The sequence below is a fragment of the Myotis yumanensis genome, unplaced genomic scaffold (assembly GCF_028538775.1).
Source record: "Myotis yumanensis isolate MYYU_CA2020_CCGP unplaced genomic scaffold, mMyoYum1.0.hap1 SCAF_11, whole genome shotgun sequence".
Taxonomy (NCBI): Eukaryota; Metazoa; Chordata; class Mammalia; order Chiroptera; family Vespertilionidae; genus Myotis; species Myotis yumanensis.
Window position 1 is genome coordinate 17,661,742 of NW_027223762.1, and position 22,533 is coordinate 17,684,274.

Sequence of the window (22,533 nt, forward strand, 5' to 3'; positions counted from 1 at the left end):
CATTTGCAGCCTTACTGCCCAGCCCTCCTCTGGAGAAGTGATCTCTGGAAGCTTTAATTAACAAGTCTCCGAGGGGATGGCCTCTGTGAACCACTGAGAGTAATGACTTTATTAAGCATTAATAAAGGGCTGTAAACTGAACCCCCCCCCGCTCTGCATGTTTTCAGCCTGGAGGGTCTTGGGTGAGCAAATGTGGGTGAGGTGGCCTTACTGAAATATTTATAGTCCTAATGATACCAGGGCTTATATACACCACTTGCCACAGACACACAAGCCAGACAGGATTTGGTTTTCCACAAAAATGGATACCCACATTTATTACTGTGTCACTTATTCCATCAACTTACCTTGTGCCATTTACTTTCTATATATTTATTTAGTACTTGTGTGTTTTTAATTTCAAGGATTCTAGTTATTTATTTTTGTCTATAAAATGAAAATGTGGTCTTTGCAGTGTTAAATGACACAGAGGCTACTATAAAAAATGAGACCTCCAGGACGCTCACACACACCCAAACCCCAGAAGTAAATAACACCTAAGAGTGTCTGCCTTCATTCTGCTTGGCTAGACTTTGGGCTCTCACTGAATTCTCTTTCATGTTTCTGTTCATACAGGACATGGTATGTCATCTGTCCCGACCTTAGCTAATGCTAGTTGTCAAAACTGGGGATAATTCAGTGGCTGCATCATTGGCAGAGTAGCTAGAGAATCATAAGATAAATAAAGTCCCCAGAACAAATTTGGGGACATTGACTCCTTTTACCTTAAAGACAGTTTCCAATTCAAGAATTTCTGAGTCCATTTATGCCTAAATCAAGCCTCTGTGTTCTGTGAAAAAACAAACATAAAAACTAGAAAGGAAAATGCCTGTTTTGATTAGTCTATTGCCTCAGTGTTCACCTCAGAGTCCCAACCCTGTCCAGAAAGCGGGTTTCTCAGAAAAGTGGCTAAAAGGGAGGTAAGTTAAAGCAGCACTACCTTGGAGTGAAAGAATGCCTGGAGAGGAAAGAAGAACAGAGAACTGACTGACCCTTTGATAAGAAAAACGTTACTGGTAGAATTAGTATAGGTACAGAGAAGTGAGAATTTTGCCAATAAAAAAAAAAAGTCACAATATAAATCAATATCTTAAGAAGGCATAGCTTTCAGGTAAGAAATCCTATTTGGAGGTTTATCTTAAGGAAATGATAATGGATCAGTGCAAAGATGGAGCTACTCATGTTAAATTGGAAATTGGCTAAATTATGATATATGCATAGAGTATATATATATATACACACATATATATATATACATACACACACATATTTTTTTTTGTAGAGAAGCAAGCAAGAATTTATTGACTGCAGCAAAAATATTCTTAGGCAGGGCTGCGTTGGCTCACTGGGAAGTCAGAGAAAAGGGGGCCTTGGAGACAGGTTCAGGGGGTTCGCCTAGGACGAGCTGCCACTGCCCACTGCTCCCCTGATTACAAGTCTCTTGGGGACCCTTAGAGGTTAGGGGATAAGTTCCTGTGGGGGAAAGAGAGGGGGGAGGGAACGGCGTGGGCGTGCTCCCTGGAGGGAGAGCACCAGTACATATATTTACAGGCAGTTAAAATTATTTTAACAGTAACATTTAATGACAAAAAAGTCTGCGTATATCCTTAATAGACATAAGTTCTAAACCACTGGGAACAGTATGACAATGATCAAATATTTGTTTAGAAGTACCTATATGAATACATATAACATATAGAAAAAGACTGAAAATATACTTTTTTGTTCATCCATGTTTTCTGTACTGCTTTTTGTGTTTTTTACATTTTCCTGCAAGGAACCTATGTATTCTTTTGGTAATAAGAAGAAAATCGGTCAATGTTATTTTAAAAAAACACGAGGCTCATACTGGTAATGTGACTTTAAATTTAAAAAGATAAAGAGGTCCCCCTTTGTCCCCACTGTTACATTTCCCGAAGGAGAGCAGCATCCGCTCCTATTTCTGAGGAGGCTCAACCATCTGCAGGTGGCCTTCGTGGGGGGTGCAGAACCCCGGTGCTGCTGGAGGGACCACCTGGGGACACTCAGGTCACACCTCAGATCTTGTAGCCTCTCTCTACCCCTTTTCCTTGTCTTCCTTCCCCAGACAGCCCTCCTCTGGGGCTTTTTACATACCCCCTCCATTCACCCCTCCCTCTGTGGCACTTGCGCGCGCACACACACACACACACACACACACACACACACACACCAGCATGCCATTCTCTGGCCATTTGGGAACTCCCATTCCTGGGACCAAGCAAACCATGTTCCCTCCTTTGCAAAATGAAGATGGTAGGATTGGTGTGTTGAAATTTAAAGACAACAGAACAAAGGCTAGGCATCTGAAAAGTATTTCTGAAAGACTTTTCTCCACAGAGGCCAAGTGTAGAATAGATATGTCTTATATCCTCGCCTTAATATAAGGAGAAATTAGTTTAACTAACGAGAATATTTTAATATGCGACCCAAGCAAATATCAGGATCAAAAGAGAGAAAGTGTTTAGGTGAAATAATATTGATTAGTTATTTTGTGTTTTCTTCATGTAGTTTTGCTGGTGACTGGAATACATTCAAATAAAGAAATGGCCAAGAAGATTAAAAGGCCTAAATTCAGTAAGTAAAACTGTAATTCTTCATTGACATAAGGCTTGTGTCTCCATGAGGAGGGTTGTTACGTTTTTTTTTTAAGATCATTTGGAAGGTGTTTTTTTTTTCTTTTTCTGTATTTCACTGTCTACCCCAGCTCCATCCATCATTCACATTTCAGCCAGTGAGAAGGGAGGAAGAAGGGAACATACTCACTCCCATTAAAGAGGAGTCCAAAAAGTCAAAATGCCACTTCTACTTAAAGACCCTCGGCCATCAGTAAGGGAGGATGGAAAATGTCTTGATGTCAAGCACCCACACTACCAGGAGATGGATGTTGGGAAATAAGTAGCAGGACAGGACACAGATGGGAAGTCTCACACCCAAACGTTGTGAGGAACCTGGAGCGAGATCTGTGGGCTTGATGGAGGCTCGGGTTAAGGTTTATGTAGAAAGGACCATACAAGAAAGGCTTGGGATATAATCAATGCTCTGGGCTCTCCACAACTGAAATGTCTTCGCAGGCATTACATGTTGGTGCCTTGAAATCAGCAACATTAATAATTTGAAATTAAAGAGATTTGCTTCACACACCATCCCTTTTTTCTTCGGCTCCTTTATAACCTCCATGTGGGATTTCCTGTTGAAATGAGACCAGGTGGGCAGCCATCCACAGCCTCCTTGCCTGAAACACTAAAAAGGAATCTGTTGTTTATTTATTCCTGTCAGGACCCAGAGCCAAGAGAATCGGCCCAAGGGCAGATGTGTGTTCAAAACAATGATTGGGTTAATATGGAGACAAATGCACACCCAAGTATAAATTCCTTTGGGCTGTTTCCAGTATCTTCATTAACTCATATACAGAATCATGAAAGGTTCCATGATTACCATGACAACAGTTTTCAGTGACTAAGAAAGTCTGTGCTAAGTGACCCAAGGGCAAACCTCTTCGAGAGATCTCAGATGGATTGAATTTCTGATATGCTGAATTCTACCCTTAGTCTCAAAATCTCCTCAGTGATTCAAATGCAGAACATTTGAATCAATAAGTGCATGAGGCCCTTTTCTCTAATTAGAAACTCTGACACAATCATTAAATAAAGTGTGGGGGGGGGGGGGGGAGATACAATGAAGGTAATGGGATATTCCCAAACCATGGTGATATCTGATTCTTCACCTTCGGAATAGTTCCTAATTATAGTCTGTAGCTTGGGGCCAAAGTAATTTTCATTTTTTTCTACTCAGTGTTGTCAATCTGCCACTGGGTAAGTGAGTGATGACACAGGAGCACAGGCACATGGCTCACTCATTGGACAAGTATTTACCAGGTGCCAGCCAAGTTCCAGGTATTGTGTTTAGAGGACGGCAATGGAGACTCAGTCTTTGCTCTAAGAGAGCTCAAAATCGAGGGAGGAAGAAAGACAAGTCAACAGGCAATTATGTTGTCTTATGTAAGTGCTCGGACTGTTAAAGGCGCTCTGAGACTCTGGAGAAGCAGCTGTGTATCTGGGAAGGCCAAATAGAAACTGGCCAGACAATAAGGAGAAAAGAGTGTTACAAGAGTGGAGAAAACAGCATGCTCCAATCCTGAAGAGTAGAAAGAGCTTTAAAAAAGAAAAAAGTAGCTAAGTATGACTGAAATATAAAGTAGGAGGTAAGTGTGTTCAGCTAAGAGATGGAGGGTTAGCAGGCACCAGATCCTGCAGATCTTTGTTACTGTGTCCAGGAATCTGGACTTCATCATGAAGGCAACATCGAGTATCTCAGGGAAGGTTATTTCGGATGGAATTAGCAGAAATCCAAGGCCAATTTGCTTAAGCAATAAAGGGGATTTGGGCAGGACGTGGGGTAGCTTGCAGAATCCAAGGAAGGGAACAACAGCTGGAACTCACTGGGACTGTCCCCCAGATGTAAAGCCCTCAGGAATCGGCACCTCTGCTTCTCTCTGTGTATCTGCCTCACTGTTTGCGTGCCTCCCGCCCCGCCGCCCCCCCCCCCCCCCCCCCCCGCCTCTCTCCAGACCATGTCTCTCTGTTAATCCCAGATTCTGGGGGTGGGGGGAGGGGTTGAGGGGGTGGATAATCTAATTGCATCAGCCTAGGTTGGCACAGTGGTTCAGCGAAGAGTAAAGTGGACAGGGTTGTGTTAGAGAAATAAAACAATCTTGGCAACAACAACAAACCCTTTGTACCAACACATAAAGAGAAAAGAAAGAGAATACAATTTATTAGTGAGTAAGCATTTCAGATTTACATGCAGGAGGAATGAAAGTGTCTACCAAGAAGGTCACACAAATTTATACAGTAAAGTGGAAAACAGAGCAATTACAGTTTCTCTTATCTCCTTGAGAGATACGCACACCTCGCAATTGTCTCTGGTAAACCTAGACACCTCTGACTCCTTCTGGAGGGAATGTTTATGGATCATTTTACTCTTACAGTTGACACTTCAAAATATATCTTACAAGGAGCTACTAATGGGTTTTGAGCAGAAAAGCAACATCATAAAAGCAGGGATTTAAACAAATCACTTTGGCTTCAGTGTGAAATGGACGAGGTCAGTGGTTCTCAGAGGGTGTTCCTGGACCAGCAGCATCAGCATCACCTGGGACCTTCTGCCCCACCTACCCCAGACCCCTGAATCCAAAAATTCTAACACAGCGGTTCTCAACCTGTGGGTCGCGACCCCTTGGGGGGTCAAAAGACCCTTTCACAGGGGTCGCCTAAGACCATCGGAAAACACATATATAATTACATGTTGTTTTTGTGATTAATCACTATGCTTTAATTATGTTCAATTTGTAACAATGAAATTGGGGGTCACCACAACATGAGGAACTGTATTAAAGGGTCGTGGCATTAAGAAGGTTGAGAACCACTGCTCTAGGGGGAAGAAGGAAGGCAGCAATCTGTTTTAACAAGCTCTCCAACGCCCAGTAAAATTTGAGAACTGGTGGACTAGAGAGAGCACCAAGATCAGTGGGTGTGGACAGGTTCTCTTCAGTGTCCTCCGACCTCTTCTAGCCAGCCTCGATTTTCACCAGCATTTGTTCCAGACTAGAAGTCCTCACGACCCAGGAGACTGGAGGTAACATAACAAGGAGGCAATCTGAGGGCTTGGGACAGTGGGTAATTTACTGACCCTTGCTACACATGTGGCACTGCTCTCAGCTCTTGAGGATCTGCTGTCCAAGATATGGTCCAGCCAGCTGGCAGAGCCAGATTTGAAACTCGGGTCCATGTGAGGCTCAACCCTAGACACTTTCCCCAAGCCCTCCTCCCAGTGAGCCAGGAAGAAGGAATGAAATGTCTGTTGCCTGGAGGCAGATGAAGGTGTTGGATGACCAAGGGCTAACTGAATAGGAAATAAAGTAGAAGAGACGCGGGGATAATGGAAGAGCGAGGAACCAGGATGAGTTTCTTCCCTTGGCTTGGCCTGAGACCATATGCCTTACTGGTGTATCTATTCTGCCTACGCATAGGATCACTGTTGTTTTAGGTAACTGTCTCTTCTCTCCTCCCTATTCTTTATTTTCTTGTCATCACCTTTTCCTTCTTTCCATTATTTGGTCTTCTCATGGCCCCAGTGGGGGTCCTTTGGACCCAGAAGGTAGTATATGTTGAAAATAATCTGGCATGGGGGTTTTAAAAAGGAAAAAGCAAAGATGAAAAAAGGGATGCCTTCTTACAGCTCTACTCCCAGTGGTATATGACCATTCATTCCAAGCTAATGTTTCGTTTTCACATACACAGTTGTATTGGGTACGGTTTTACTCCATCGCATGTGGCTTATCACATCACCGAATTTTCTAAATCAAATCAAGTGTGACTGATTCCAAACTGCCAATTGTCAGGGCGAAAAAAAGTCAAATTCCAACACTACAGGACTTCCTCCTTCCCTGCCCCAGCCCCTGCATGCCTTATGCAATCTAGAACCGTCAGGGAGGTCCCTGAGATCATGAAAGCCCGCCTACCGTCTTAGAATAATAAAGGGGGGAGGGGGACTAAGAATAAGCATAAATTAATGTCTTCATAAATTAACCTGTTGGATAGTCCATGGGAAAGTTTACCTCACTGAATGGAATGAGTTTTATTGAGTTTTTTTTCAGAGGTGACTTTCCAAGGCTCTCGTTTTCCTGATGCTATGGAGCCACAGATCTGACCTTCCCCAGGGGCAGCTCCATGGTGGATTCAGTCAGCACAACCCACTCCAGCAGTTTGGAACAAATGACCAAAATGTGGCTGCATTTCTCTTGATTGCTGAAGGCTACCAATACCGACTGAAGGGTGTCGGTGTGTTCCTGGCACTCCGCTCCTAAGGCAGTCATGACACCTTACAGATTTTAAGAATGAACTTCAGTTAAGTGTAGACTACACAGTCAGAAAATGTTCTACGCAAGTCAAAGCCTCTCAGCACATACTGTAATAAACCCATCCAACATTTCCACGTAAATTATGCCAACCACTGACTCCAGAACATCCCTGCATCGCAGAGTGTCTGTACTAGAGAGGGGAAAATCTATTAAGTTGTAAAATCTCCTCAATGGCTTTTCTACTTGTAAGGAAGCCCTGGAAGAGTCCAGATGCAATGGCCTTGGTCCAAAATGGGTTCAGATGAGCTAGCGTTACACAGGTGAGAGCTGTGGTTATTAACTCCGTCCATCTCTGACTTCAGTGGGCATCCAACCTTGTAGAAGATAAAATAAATGTATGCAAAGGAAAGCCTTCCTGGACCCAACTCCAAATGCCAACACACACATACAGAACTAGTTTAGATGGCTCCTGTGCATGCTACACTTCCTCTACTATATACTTACCACGGATTATTGTAAGATCTCTTTTACAGTCTGTCTTCCTAACCAAACCAAAAGCACCATGCAGGTATGCTTATTGCTCATTAGGTATCTGCTGGATAGATAGACAAATGAACAACAATAAACCACTATAAACTACAACAGGATTCATACTAGTTTTATGAAAGAGCGTCCAAGGAAGGACATGAAAAAGAAGAAGAATTTTACAGGCAGAGGAAAATGGCAGGGCTCTCTAGGTAGACTAAGCCCAGATATCATGGGAAGCACGTAGAAGTTTCCTGGGGAAACAGTGAGTGGAGTGATTTTGTTTAAGGGTCGGGGTGTCATGGGAGATGCAGCTGGAAGGTGGGTTCAGACCTGGCAATGCCAGTCTGAGAAGCTTTGTTCTTCCCCATTTTTTCGCCCCTGACAATTGGCAGTTTGGAGTCAGTCACACTTGATTTGATTTGGAAAATATGGTGATGTGATAAGCCACATGTTAGGGGGTGGGGACTGAGAGTTTTCCGAGCAGAAAATCTAGATGATGAACACAACAATCAGCAAGATAAACAAAAGCAAGCTCTTCTCCACGGGCAGTGAGGCTACATTCTGAAATACTTTTATTATATTTGAAGTCTGTTGAAATAGTCTTGCCCTGGAGTGAAATGTACGTTTAATTCACATAGTTCTCTCCAAAAAGTTAACCTTAATACCTTGTAAGGCAGGGAAAGATTTTCCCAATCAACCTTGAAAGAATAGATGATTCCCAGAGGTACTGCCTCAGGCATGGAAAGGCCATTGTTCTGGGATTTGGTTATTTCGTGTATTGGATACTGATGAAGAGAGATACAACTCTGAGGTTACGGGATTTTGGTATAACATGCATTTGGCTTCTTGAGTAGGTTCCCATATTGTTAGCTGTAGCAACTTGTAAGTAACCCGCAGTGTCTGCCTGCTCCTTAGACAACTGGTGCCAACACCAGTGTGCTCTCCCTACAGATTGGTGCATGTGCCCTCTCTCAGACCATGAAAACAGAAGAGGATTAGCTTTTTTGCCCTCTTCTTCTTCTTCTTCTTTCATTGATTTCAGAGAGGAAGAAAAAAAAACCATCAATGATGAGAGAGAATCATTGATTGGCTGCCTCCTGCACACCCCTTACTGTGGATTGAGCCCAATACCCAGGCATTTGCCTTTGACCAGAATCAAACCTGGGACCCTTCAGTCCCCAGACCAACACTCTATTCACTGAGCCAAACCAGTTAGGGCTCTAGCCTCTTCTGATGTGTGGGTGAGAAGGGAGGTGAACTCTCTCAGTGTTAAAGATGTTTAGTTATGTAAATTCTACCATAGCAATTCTCAGAAATAACAGGAAACCAATTTAAGGAAAATTACACTAGAAGAGTTGCCTTGCAGGTATTTGGGATAAATGCACAGATGGAAATACACACACACAAAAAAAACACATGCACACAAACACTCATCCACACAACCTATTTACAAGACATATCCTGCATTCACCCACTGGTGGTTGTCAGTGACCTTCAGTCAGAAAAGCCCTGTGGCATCAGAGTAGGGAAGCAGCAGATTAACTCCTTCTCTTCACTTATAGAAGAGGCAGCCAGGTAGAGATGGCAAAGCTTCGGGCTTAGAGTCAGATGATCTGATTTCAGATCCTGGATCTGCCACTTCATTGGCCCCTGAGTCTGAGCAATCAGCTTACCTCTCTGGAAATGAGGACAGTATGCCTCTCAGGGTTCTCAAAGGGTCAAGTGAAAAAATGTGTCTGATTGTCTTTGTGAACTAAAGGTAGGTTATTTTTAATCACAAACTTCTGCAGCTGTCCAAACGGTATGTTGCTACAGAAAAGTTAACTCTGTTATCCAATCACTGCTTCATCGCCATCCTTCCATGGCACAAACGCTGGTTAGAAGGACCAATCTGAACAGACTTTGAAGTGCTTAAAGCCTGGGCTTGGAGTTATCTGCTGAAGCAAGTGAGCTTCACCAGGTTTGTCTTTATCAGCTACTTCCATCACGTGTCCTGTTTTCCCCAAACTGTTGCTTATATATATATATATATATATATATATATATATATATTATTCTTGAGAAACCTTTAATGACCAAGGGAAAATATTTCTTTAACCGCACCCCACCCCCACCCCCATGCTGCACATCGTCTTGGCAAAGGCTTGCTTGGCTCAGGAGAGAATGTGATACAGTGTAAGAATCAGACACATCTGGGTTCAAAACCAGCCTCATCACTGACCAAAGCAGTAGTTTCATCATCTGGAGTGGTGCCATCCAATATTCGCTTGGCCACACGGCTCCTCGGATGTCAGGTTGTATCTGTGTAAATACCAATTCCATAATCTTTTTAAAAGTCTGGAGCTCTCCCTGTGAATTATGGGGAACCTGAACTGCACTCCTCAGTTTTATCTACCAAGCCCGCCCATCCTGTGTTCCCATGGCCTTCCTGTCCAGCTCTGCCCTGTGACTCAGCTATTTGAGCAACTCCTCAAAGAAACTTCCCTTCATTGAACATTTTCTCATATTTGGAGCCTTTCAGATTTTTAAGGATCAAAAGAAGGAGTCACCTTGTGGAACACAAGATCTTCCACCTGCACCTCATTACATCCTCACGCTCTCTTCTTCACCATTTTACACACAACCTTCTCTCGCCCATTTAACAAGCCCGTTTTCCAGGTAGACTCTTCTCCATGCAGGCCCTTAGAAGCTCAGCCTCTGTCCCAAGTAGGCTTGTCAGGAAATTCCTCCTGGAAAGAATACTGTGCAGCCTGAAGATTTATGTTCTTTCACCACCAAGCCCATTTCCACACCAGAGGTTTTGCCCTCGCTCTTCCTTCTGTTCGGAAGGTTTTCTTCCAGGCCTTTGCGGACTGACACCTTTTCATCATCAGGTAGCAGTGTTAAGAGATTAAGTAGAGAAGAATTAGGGACCAAATCCTTTAAGGCCTTATAGATCACCTTAAGGAGCTTTGGCATTATCCTGAGGGCAACAGAAAGCCAATGAGGGGTTTTAAGCAGGAGAATGATGAAATCTGATTACACTGTTAAAAGCATCACACTGGCTGTTTGATGGAGAAAGAACTGATTCGAAGAATGTGTAACATGGAAGGGAGAAGACAAGACAGGAGACTATTTATTGGGTTAATAGTTGAGACAGGAAATGTCAGTGACTTGGACCAAGGTGGAGGTAGAGAGAAATAGCGGATCTGGAACAGCAGGACTTGCTAATGGATTGGTTTCATCAATCACTGAGCACACATTCTGTTGGGCAGCAAACAAAAATCCTGCCCTCATGGAGTATATATTCCAGTAGATGAGTGAACTATTAACTGGAACTGGGACACGGGAAATGTAGTATCATTTAAACACATGAAAGGAGAAAGAGTTCCAGGTGTGAGCAATGCACAAGCCAAGTCTGCTTCGGAAAACTACAGGGACAGTAGTGGCACATCCCATGGAGGGGACTGTGGAAAGGCCTGAAGGATTCTGGAATTTTTCCTCAAGGCAGCAAAAAGCTATTGACCAAAGGTCCAAATTTGTTTGAATCAAAAGTGATCAGAGGCTGCTTAAGAAAAATGAGGAAAAATGCTTTACGACATAAGTCAGTAAAAAGGAAGAATTAACATGATCTGGCCACTGAAGCTCAGGATCAAGGAGAAAAGTGCATGCATTTTCCAATTTTATTTAATGGTCATTTTTATTTTGTTAAGCTAACTTTTTGCATAAATCTCTTAAAATGAGATTTTACTCTATTTGAATACCACAGTCCAACAGAACCATTTACTATCAAAACTGTTTATGCATAAGGGCTTTTATGTTATAATAATTCCTCCTCATTGACATCCAGGAGGCAAACTTACAATGGCCTTCTCAAAGTGGTTAGGAAATGTGTTTTCCAGAAGCAATGGGCTTGCCTAGGATCATTGAGAAGATGAATGGCAAAATAAGAAGTAGCACACACAGTCTGATTTGGCTTGCTACATCCCTGGCTGATTGCATGTGACATCCCTCAATAATGCCTCTGTTACTAGACCCGGCAGGAGACTCAATGCAGAACAGAAACATTTGCAGTTCCACCTTTAAGATCCCAATGTTGCGTGAAAATAATGGCTCAGGCAATACCTGTTTTTCCCAGGAACTCTTGGAGATCAATGCGACAGACACATTATCTCAATGAGTAGCAATCTAAAGTCTATCCCACAGTTCTAACCATCTGGGTTGCAAGTGCTGCTTCTCTTTCCCTGTGGCTGGTGCCAAGAACCACTGGGAAGGGTTCCTTGGCAGATTCTGAGATGCTCCAATGTGAGCTCTGTCATGAAAGTGACCTTGACCTTGAGAGGTCAAGGTAACCTAAAGGAATCCTACAAGGAAGAAGCAGAGCAGGTGGCCAAGGAACAGGTCTCTATGCAGAGGCCTCAGTGAAGCAATTCTGGGCTCCCCCAGGACCTCTGTAACTTTAGCCCAGGTTCCCTCACTCCCACCAGCAACCATCTGCTCAGGAAGCATGGGAGAGTCTCAATTCTTGTTGCTTCCAAATGCTCCTGGAAGGAAACCTTTCTGTGGCTTCTGCATAAGTTCTCACCTGAGGTGAGCAGCAGGGACACAGTATCCCCAGCACCCGGTTCTCTGTTTTGACATTTGTCAAATATCTTCCTGTCCTTTCAGACCTGGGAATGAGACTTCTTGAGCTGCCTTAATTTTGACTTGTCCTCCTAAGCGAGGCTTTTTTCTGCACCTTTGAGCTAAAACCCAGAGAAGGGAAGGGAGATATGAAAGTGAACCTAAGCAACAAAAGAGAAAGAAACAAGGGAAACCGAAGCTATAAGATGGAATTGCTTAAAAGTACTCAGAGGAAATGCAAAGATAAGTCATTTCATACGGGCCTAAAGTAGAAAAAGGGAAGATGCTTGGAAGGTTATGGGACAACAGACAATTTCACACATAACTGTGAGGAGACTGTCAAGAGGTAAACCATGGCTTCCATAGACTCCAGCATGAGCTGCCAAAAGGGGCAAATGGCTGCTTCTCCCCAGGTGGAGTTAGACATTATCATTCCCAGTGATTTGGACAATAACGCTGACATTTTTACTTAGCTCCCTCTCTCCAGCTTGGTTTTCTGTACACACCTAACAGCTATTTGACCTTTAGCTACATTTTGCCATTGCACTTCGTGTTTCCAAAGTGCATAAACCTGGGTGCTTGGTTTCGTTTTTCCTCCCTGTGGGATGAGCTGATCCACCAGTTTTGTTAACCCAGTTGGGTGCAGATAAAGCAGATCTTATTTAAGGTACTTCTCAGGTCTATGTGCAAACAAGACCAAACAAAGAAAAAAAACAATGCCCCTTAAAGCAGTGGTTCTCAACCTTGGCTGCACATTAGAATCACCTGGGAATCTTTGTAAAATCCTGATTTCTGGGCCGCATCCTCCGGAAATTCTGTTTCTTTCTTACTAATGTTGTGGCCCCACCCCATAACAAAGAAACAGAAGTTCCGGAGGATGAGGCCCAGAAGTCAGGATTTTACAAAGATTCCCAGGTGATTCTAATGTGCAGCCAAGGTTGAGAACCACTGCCTTAAAGGAAGGGGTAGAGAATTTGATGAGCAGGAAGCAAAATATTCCCATGGAACATTTTCCCCCTTATCTTTTTAAACCAACTATTTCATGAGACATCCCACTGCATGTGCTCAGTGCAGCCTGAAGTCTCTCAATAGGTTTAGTCATCATGTAGAACTCATACAGTAAGAATCTAGATGGAGCCCATTTACTCCACTTCCGAATATTTGGGTTGGCCTGCCAGGAGATACAAAACCTTAGAGAGCCAAACTTACATCCAAATTGAACCCCAGTTCATAGAGCTTGTCACATGAACCAAGAAGGGATGGTTTCCTTTTCTTTCTAAGGGAGGAGGTGCATTTGGGAGTGGGGATGTGATCGGCAGACAGGAGGAGAACTGAACGCACCGAGCTACACCCAGGGATCAAACAGCGAACCAGTTTAAGGAGAGACTACACTGGCATAGTCAGCTTCCAAATTGCCTTTAAAAAAAAAAATACTCAAAATAGTAAATGCAGCCTTGAGTATCAGGGTTTGAAAGAATGAAAGATAAAAAGAAAATAACTTCGGAGAGGAGGCAACCTGTGGCGGGAAGAATGAAACCACAAAACTGTTTTAAGCACAGTGCTCCTCTCCTTAACGTAGACCACAAATTGTTTTAGCCTGTGATCAAACTCAGCCCCAGGGCTCCCAGGAGCAGGGCTCCCCTACTGGCCCAGCCCTGTCAGGGAGGGGTGTTTAAGGAAAGAGTAGGCGTCCTACCGCCCGGGTTCTCTCCAGTCTGAGTGAGGTGCCGCTCTGCCCCACTCAGGTAGGTAAGGGTTAAGGAAACCAGTGTGCGCTCTGACTACAGCTGGAAGCCATTAGCAGCTCTGAGACCATCTCAGGAACCCACTTAGAGGGTGGGTGGCCTGGCAGAGATCCTGACCCGTGTACATGTATGTAATCACAGACCCCTGGCACTGGGTGGGGCTTTCGTTCTACCTCCCGCCCACTGTGGAAATCCCCTCCTCGACTGTCCAGTCCCTCCTTGCACACTTGAGCCCATTCACTGCTCATGGGGCGGCCCACTCCTCAAGGGCAAACTCTATTACCAGGCAAGTTCTTCCTGGCCACTCTTGTCTACCCTTTAATTTTAACTCTGCCCTCTGGTGTCAGCACACAATGGTCCTCCTTGTGGAGACAGCTGTCACTTGCCTTCAAATCCTCTCCTTCTTAGGGCCAAACAGCCCATGTCTGCCAGCCATCCCTTCATCTGGTAGTTTCCAGACCCCCCTGAGCCTGCTTACTCCTTGAACTGTGCTCACGTTTCAGAGTCTCCTCTCAAGAATGGGCCCAGAGCGGGAAACATTCCCAGCTCGAAGGGCATCAGGTAGTGTCATCTAGGAGACCTTTTCCCTCGGAGTTGTAGAGGGACATTTTTTCAGGGAAGATGCAGCCGCACTTCCTTGTAGGTCCTGCCATTAGAGCCTCTCCCTGCCGCACCCCTAGCAAGCTTTCAGCTCGGAAGACTCGCCTACTCCACTGGACAGCACTAGCCTGGCAATTACAGTCACAGCCAAAAAGGGGGGGAGAGGAGTGGAGGATGAACGAGCTTCTCCTGGGTGCTCAGCAGGGAGCTCCCAGCTTTCCACCAAGTGTGGAGGCAGATGAGGAAAGATCCCCTCTTGACCATGGACCTCAGACCCAGCCTCTAGACCAGCGGTTCTCAACCTGTGGGTCGCGAACAATGAAAATACATCCTGCATATCAGGTATTTACATTACAATTCATAACAGTAGCAAAATTACAGTTATGAAGTAGAAACGAAAATAATTTTATGGTTGGGGGTCATCACAACATGAGGAACTGTATTAAAGGTCGCGGCATTAGGAAGGTTGAGAACCACTGCCTAGCCCCGTGGTCGGCAAACTGCGGCTCGAGAGCCACATGCGGCTCTTTGGACCCTTGAGTGTGGCTCTTCCTAAGCCTTAGGAGCACCCTAATTAAGTTAATAACAATGTACCTACCTATATAGTTTAAGTTTAAAAAATTTGGCTCTCAAAAGAAAATTCAATCATTGTACTGTTGATATTTGGCTCTGTTGACTAATGAGTTTGCCGACCACTGGCCTAGACCAAGACAAAGAGATCACTTCCATTGTCTATCGCCCCTGTCCCAAAACCTGCCATCTCATCCCACACCCCCATGGGACACAGTCAAGCCTCCTCCCGCTGGCCTGGCCTGGCCAGTCCCAGGCCTCCCAGGGGCTCCAGCCTGGGGGCCTCTGCCGCAGCCAGCCTGGCCCGCCAGTGCGGAGCCCGAGGCTCCTGCATCCTTGTCTGCCTTTCCTGGAGCAGCCCTCCTTCTCTGGGGAGAAGCCCTCCTTCTCCGGGGAGGTTGTCTGTGAGTTTTCTCTTTCCCGGGGCGAGCTCCAGAGCACCAGAAACACCACGGCGCCCCAGCCAGGGCTCCAGGTGATATTTCTCGTCACTGGAACAGGTCTTTTCCCAGAGTTCTCTTCAATTAATTGATTGCCCAGATAAACACAGGAATGAGCCTTTTGCTTTTGCTCTCGGCAGTTAAATGCAACGGATGGTGTTTGTTATGTGTCTGGTCTGAGGGCTGTCCTAATTAATTACATCTCTGCTTTCATTACATGGAGGGGACCTAGGGTGAGCCCAGGCTCTGGCTCTTCGTGATTAACTAAATGAATAGTTATGACCCGACAGAGTCACCCCATATAAGCTGATAGCACAGGGTGTCAGTTTGACCTATTTTATATTCTCAGCGGTGCCTCAGATCAACTGTGATGTCAAAGCTGGGAAGATCATCAATCCCGAGTTCATTGTGAAATGCCCGGCAGGGTGCCAAGACCCCAAGTACCACGTGTATGGCACGAACGTCTACGCTTCCTCCTCCAGCGTGTGTGCCGCTGCGGTTCACAGGTGGGTAGCACGGAGCTACTTAACAGCTAGCAATCAGGGTGTGGGCGGGGAGCCAGGGCAGGGTTGCCTGATGTAGCAAACAAAAATGTACGAATGTAACTGAGCACCCTGGATTCCATCTGGCCCGCCTACCCCTCTGGACTCCGCAGGAGCCGAGGGTGGTCCTGGACCTCCTTCCCCAGTGCTCTGTGGACAGCAGGGCTCCCTCCTCTGTACCCCTCAATGGAGACGGGTTCCTGACAAGGACACCAAAGTTCTTGATGCTGTAAATACCTGTGTGTGCTGAGCAAGGAGATATTAGGGATGAGACGAAGGCAGGCCCAGACGTTTGGAGAAGAAATGTCCCAGCCACGGTGATGCTGGAGACCGTGGGACAGGAAGAGTGAGGAGGAGGGGGTGGTGGTGCTGCTTGGTCGGATGTTAGTTTGAGACCAGGCAGGAGGACAGGAGGCATGGCATGCTTTGGACTAAGTCACTGCCTAAAGGAGGAGAGGCAAAGGTGACCCTCACAGAATCCTCATACAACACAGGGAATGTATACTTACTTAATACTGACTTCAGAGAGGAAGGGAGAGGGAGCGATAGATAGGAACATCAATGATGAGAGAGAATCATTGACCGGCTGCCTCCTGCACACCCCCTACTGGGGACCAAGCCCGTAACCCGGGCATGTGCCCTTGACCGGAATCAAACGCACAGGCCAACCCTCTATCCACTGAGCCAAACTGGCTTGGGCTTTACTTAATATCTTTGATAATAAGGTTAATGTATGTGTCAAGCACCCCACCTATATTATCTTATTTAAACCTCACCATTGCCCTATGCAGTATCTATTACGATTAACCACACCTTAAGGATGAAGAGAAGTTGAATAGCCACACTATTAAAATTTAGTAGCAGATGGGGACTCGAAGCCACGTCAGTGCCTGTAGTCCTAACCACCACAGGCCCTGCTGTGAGACGTGGCTCCTGACTCAAGGCATGGACACTGGATACTGGATGGAGTGTCTGAATTATTCAGGCTTCTGGTATCTTTCCCCTTTCCTTCCTGGCACACCAGTTGGTTGATTATTCGGTTGTACCTCTCCAGAGAGGGGGGAAAAGATGTAAAATGCATTTCCCTTCAAGGTATGTAGCCAGTAGCTTCTCTGAAATTGGAAAAGCAGTAAGAAAAGAAAAAAAATCTATGTGTAAAAACAGTTGTAGGAATTACTAGTAGATTTTGTTGGCCGTACTCCTCTTTTCCCCATCACTGCAGAGAGAGAAGGAATTAACAGATCGTTCAATGTGACAGGACTACAGAGGCTCTATTAGAGACAAGTAGAGGAATATTAAAGAAAAACAACACTAAATGCTGTTTCTTAACTCCAGACCATGGAATAACAATATTTTGCTTTCACTCTGAAGTCAATTTCATGCCAAAAGAAAAGAGGTATGTAAAGATTTATATACACACCTGCACATGCACGAATACACACGTGCATGCCTCCCAAACATACCTGCACGCGTGTGCGTGCTCACATTCATCCTTCACGCCCATGGGCGTGCCCACAGCTCCACCACATCAGCTCTCTCCCGTCTGTGTCTGTGTAGACACTGACCTCTGTTGCAGAGGCTGAGCCTGTCTTAAGGTGCCTGTATTTTTCCAACTGTGATCTGAGATGGTTGGCACTGGTTTCCGCCGACCACTCTGGCACTCCCTTGCCTTTCTATGTTTCCTACGCAGGACAGAGCCATGTGAGTTCATGTGACCTCACCAAAGATGTCATCAGAAGGGCAGTCATCCTTACACTGTAATTCTCGCCTTTTAGCATCATCTCAACCCTATGAGGCTGCTACTAGCATCCCCATTTGTTAGAAGAGGGACTGAAGCACAGGGAAGTCCATTAAGTTGCTAGTTAGTTGCACATTCAGGATGAGAAGTCATGTCCACGATTCCAGCCCAGAGCCCAGGTGACACACTTCAGGCTCTGTCCCTCCTCCAGGTGGTGGTCAAGGGCCTGGTGCATTCGCCTCCCTGGACTGCTGTTGCCTCCTGTAGTTTACAGGCCACTGGCCTCCCAGGATCTGCCCTTCTCTGGGAGAATGTCTGGGAATGTCCTCACCCTCCAGTTAAGTCCATAAGATGAGGCTCATGCTCTTCTACAACCAGAGCACCTCACGGGAGCACCTCACGGGAGCACAATAGGTCTACACCTACACCTTTCCCTGAGTCTGGGTTTTCAGTCTTACGTAACGTCCACAAGTCCATCATGAGAACCCTGGAGGCTTCCACAAGCTTTTCCAACAGCCCGAGGAAAGCACAGCACGGCCCCCTCCCTCACTCTGAGTGGCAGCTACAGGGAAGGCACACACATACTTCCTCAATACAATGGAACATAAATTCAAGAGCAGAATAATTTCTCTGGGGGAAAATAAAAAGCCATAAGTTATTTTTATTTCCCCCATTAATTATGAGTAAAGGGACCACGGGATAATTTATTTTAAAATTAGAAGTTTCCGGATACACCACTGGTATGCCGGTAAATGTTTAACCACCGGCTCTCCAAAAAGGTTGGGGTTGTTGATTTACCGATTTGGGTGGAATAAATACTCCCATCATGTCTGATTTCAAGCTACTGATGTGACATGAACCAGCTCCCACAACCCTAAAGCTTACCAGTTGGCTTTGGGAAGCAGAGCCCACACACCATCGACAGGCCTGCTGATTACAGAAGCATGAAACACGGTCGTTCCCATAAGAGAATTTCCAATCTAGCCGGGAGGCCAAATTAACTCAAGAAATGTTTAGGCAACAGCACAAGACGAAATGAAATCAGTCTCAACTGGGAGGCAGGACTTAAGGTGTTGCTAGGAAGGGGCCTAGGGAAGTCCTGTCAATCTCGGTGGGGAAGGCCGGGTTAGGGATCCAGTGAGGCAGAAGTGGGAACCAGGTTCTCAGAGCAAACATTGCAGCTTGAAGTGAGACAGTGAGAAAACCAGGGTCTGTCAGGGGAGCTGAGACCAGCCCTGCTGCAGCTGGGAGAAGTGAGGTCACGGATTCTGAGAGCTCCTGAGAGAAGAGACAGCAGGGTTGCAAGGACATGAGGAGTTGGCGCCAGGAGGCACCTGTGCTTTTGAACCCAAGAGGCCACTGTGACCAGTGGGACAGACCCAGGATTCCAGGTCACTTAGACCTGGGTTCAAATCCCTGCCTTGACAGTTACTAGTTACAAAATCTGGAGTCACTCAACCTCTCTAAGTCTGTTTCTGCGATCTGGGAATAACACATTCACTCAACTCCACAACTCATAGGTTTGCTGAGGGACCCAGGGAGACACCATATATGGCAGCTACCAGTATTTCCAACCTTTTTCATCTCCTGGCACACCTAAACTAATTACTAAAATTCTGTGGCACACCAAAAAATATACTATATTTTCTGCCAAACTGATAAAAAAAAGAAAAGGTATGATTTTGATTCATTCACACCAGACACCTATTGTTGTGTTGCCTGTTGTCATTTTTTTACTTGACAATCTAAGCGAAAAGAGGTCAGTGCCCCTGACTAAATAGTCAGGTTTGGGATGTTTTAAAAATTCTTGCAGCACACTGGTTGAAAATTGCTGATATAGGGGGATGATTTTAAAGCAATTTAGTGCTGTAAATGCTAAGTATTATTACCACTTTCTTTTCTTCTGGGTCATGAAGCTGAGTATTGAATGTTGTTGACTCCCATAAGGCAGGTGAGCAAGAAATAGCAACCACTACTCCTGAAGGGAAGGAAGGGTATGGATAAACACAAATCTAAGTGTTTTTTAGCTCCCCTGTGCCATAAATTACAGACACCCACAGAGCCATGTTAACCTCTGGGGCCAGGGGATGACAATGTGAAAATGATATTCAGAAACCAGAACTGAGCGTCGGTTATGTCACGTCAGGATCCAAAACCTTCAAAACCTAGAAATTAAATAAACAATTCCAGTGTTTGAGGACTCTTTTAAAGAGTTTAACTTAGCTACACACCTTTCTGGCCCAAAATAAAAGGAATAATTTGCTTTTAAAAACATCATACCACACCCTTTGAAATACCTGGATTCATTCTGTGATGTCACACAATGAAACTGAAAATTGTCAGGAAAGAGGTTTTAATTAAGAGAACCAATGGGGCCCTGGCCAGTGTAGCTAATTGACTAGAGTGTCAGCTTGTGCACGGAAGGGTTGTAGCTTCGAGTCACAGTCAAGGGCATGTACCTGGACTGCAGATTAGATCCTGGCCTGGCTGGGGCATGTGAAGAATTTTTCAAACATCCAAAACCTGACTATTTAGTCAGGAGCACTGACCTCTTTTCCCTTATCAGTGGTTCTCAACCTTCCTAATGCCGCGACCCTTTAATACAGTTCCTCATGTTGTGGTGACCCCCAACCATAAAATTATTTTCGTTGCTACTTCATAACTGTAATTTTGCTACTGTTATGAATCGTAATGTAAATACCTGATATGCAGGATGTATTTTCATTGTTCGCGACCCACAGGTTGAGAACCGCTGCCTTAGATTGTCAAATAAAAAAATGACAATAGCCAACACAACAATAGGCGTCTGAAGTCTCTCTCACATCGATGTTTTTCTCTCTTTCCCCCTCCCTCCCTTCCTTCCACTCTCTCTAAAAATCAACAGAAAAATATCTTTGGGTGAGGTTTAACAACATCAGAAAGAAAGAACTAGTGGGAATGAGGAAACCAGGGAAAAGAAATTTGAGGTGTGGTGGCAAAGAGAAATTCCTGACTGAACAATCAGGTCCTGCAATAAGAAAAAGAAGGACATCGGAGCTGGGAGGTGAATGCTGGGCCATGTGGAGGAGGCACGTTCTTGGGGGGTGGGCTGCAGGTCAAGGTGACCTTTTTCTTAATCTCGCTGCTTTCCTATCTTTAAATAAAGATGGAGGCTGGTTTGGTCTTCCGTTGATCACATCAAACAATATTTGTTCTGTTCTTTCTTCAAAACATTTCTTTTCTCTTCACAGTGGTGTGCTCGATAATTCAGGAGGGAAAGTACTTGTTCAGAAAGTAGCTGGCCAGTCTGGCTACAGGGAGAGTTATTCCAACGGCGTCCAGTCCTTATCCCTACCCCGATGGAGAGAATCCTTCGTCGTCTCAGGTACGCCCTCACTCTGGGGGACGCTGCTAACAGGGGTGCTTGGGTTCAGTAACCTCTTGGGACAAAATGTGCTCTTTCCAATGTGCTGTGAGCTTTACTTCATGGCCCACCTCATTTCATAAAACCTGAAGGATTCTTCTCATAATTAGGATCATGAAACAATGAGTTATAATTACAGTGATAAATCACTTCAGTCTGGAAATACTGAAAGGCTCCAATTACTCATGTTAAACACACTGCAGCTCTCTGTAAGCCCAATCAAACTTTTTAATTAAGTGAATTACACTTAATAACTTGGGTTTTTTTTTTAACTATTCCTTTTGTTATGCCAAATGAGTCTCAGATCTAGAACCTTATTCCTCAAGATTTCTAGTAAATGAACAGATAGGAACAGGGGAAGGCGACGCCCCCATCACACCTCTGTTGCTGCCACTGCCGGCAGCACAAGCCTCAGCTGGCCCTGGTTACCTGAGTCTCAGGTGGCCCTGGGCAGCTGGGGGGCTGAGGGGACTGGGGGACTCCAAAGGCAGGCGCACGGAGTGGCTGGGCTCACCTAGGGGCGGGCCTGGCCTTGCTGTGCGCCTGCCGCTCCCGCGGGGCTGAGGGGACTGGGTGCCGACATCTTGTGGCTGTGGGCTCCACCATCTTCGAGGGTGGGGCAGTCAATAGCATATTCCCTCCTTACTGGCTGTGGGCGCCACCATCTTTGCGATGGCATGAGGGTCAATTAGAGGGTCAATATTCCCTCTTTATTAGATAGGATTGTTGCACTAGTCAATCAGTTTTCACTATCTACCTCTACTGGATTTTTGTAGAAAATCATTTTCACTTTTCTCCCCTTTTCCAAAGAGGTAATGTCGGTGAGCTAGTGACTAGTACGATTTCACAGTGAAAAAGTAAACAAGTATCTTTGCATTATCATGACCCCCCAACCCTTTTATTATATTTGTGAATTTTCCCAACCTAACCTTTTTAAAAAAATATTTTTATTGATTTCAGAGAGGAAGGGAGAGGGAGAGAGAGATATAAACATCAATGATGAGAGAGAGAATCGTTGACCGGCTGCCTCCTGCATGCCCCCCGCATGACCTGGCACATAGGTCAATGCTCAACCACTGAGCCACGCTAGTCGGGCACCAATCTAACCTTTTATTTTGAATTTTTTTTTTTAATTTACAGAAAAATTCGCATGAATATAATGAATATCTAGATTCACTTCACCCAGATTCACCAATTGTTAATATGTTGCTATATTTGCTTTATCTATTTGTCTACCTATCATCTGCCTGTATTTTGTCTAAACCAGGCAGGCATCATGACACTTGATCTTCAACACTCATCTTGCAAGAGCAAGAACATCTTCCTAAAAAGCCAACACCATATCTAAAACATTAGCATTGATAAGATATTATCTAATAAATAGTTTCTATTCAATTGTATCCAATTATCCTAAAATAGTCTTCAGAATAATTCCTTCCTTTTTTG

At 44.9% G+C, this 22,533-nt stretch overlaps 1 protein-coding gene across 2 annotated transcripts in view; it reads left to right on the forward strand.

Annotated features, from left to right (window-relative positions):
- The window catches only part of VIT (vitrin), an 88,361-nt gene that overhangs the window by 21,654 nt on the left and 44,174 nt on the right, over window positions 1–22,533 (forward strand). For both annotated transcript variants that reach the window (XM_070429005.1, XM_070429006.1), the window contains exons 3-5: window positions 2,569–2,634; window positions 15,754–15,910; window positions 20,915–21,048. In XM_070429005.1, coding sequence (XP_070285106.1) covers window positions 2,569–2,634; window positions 15,754–15,910; window positions 20,915–21,048 — 357 coding nt within the window. The remainder of the gene's footprint in view (window positions 1–2,568; window positions 2,635–15,753; window positions 15,911–20,914; window positions 21,049–22,533) is intronic.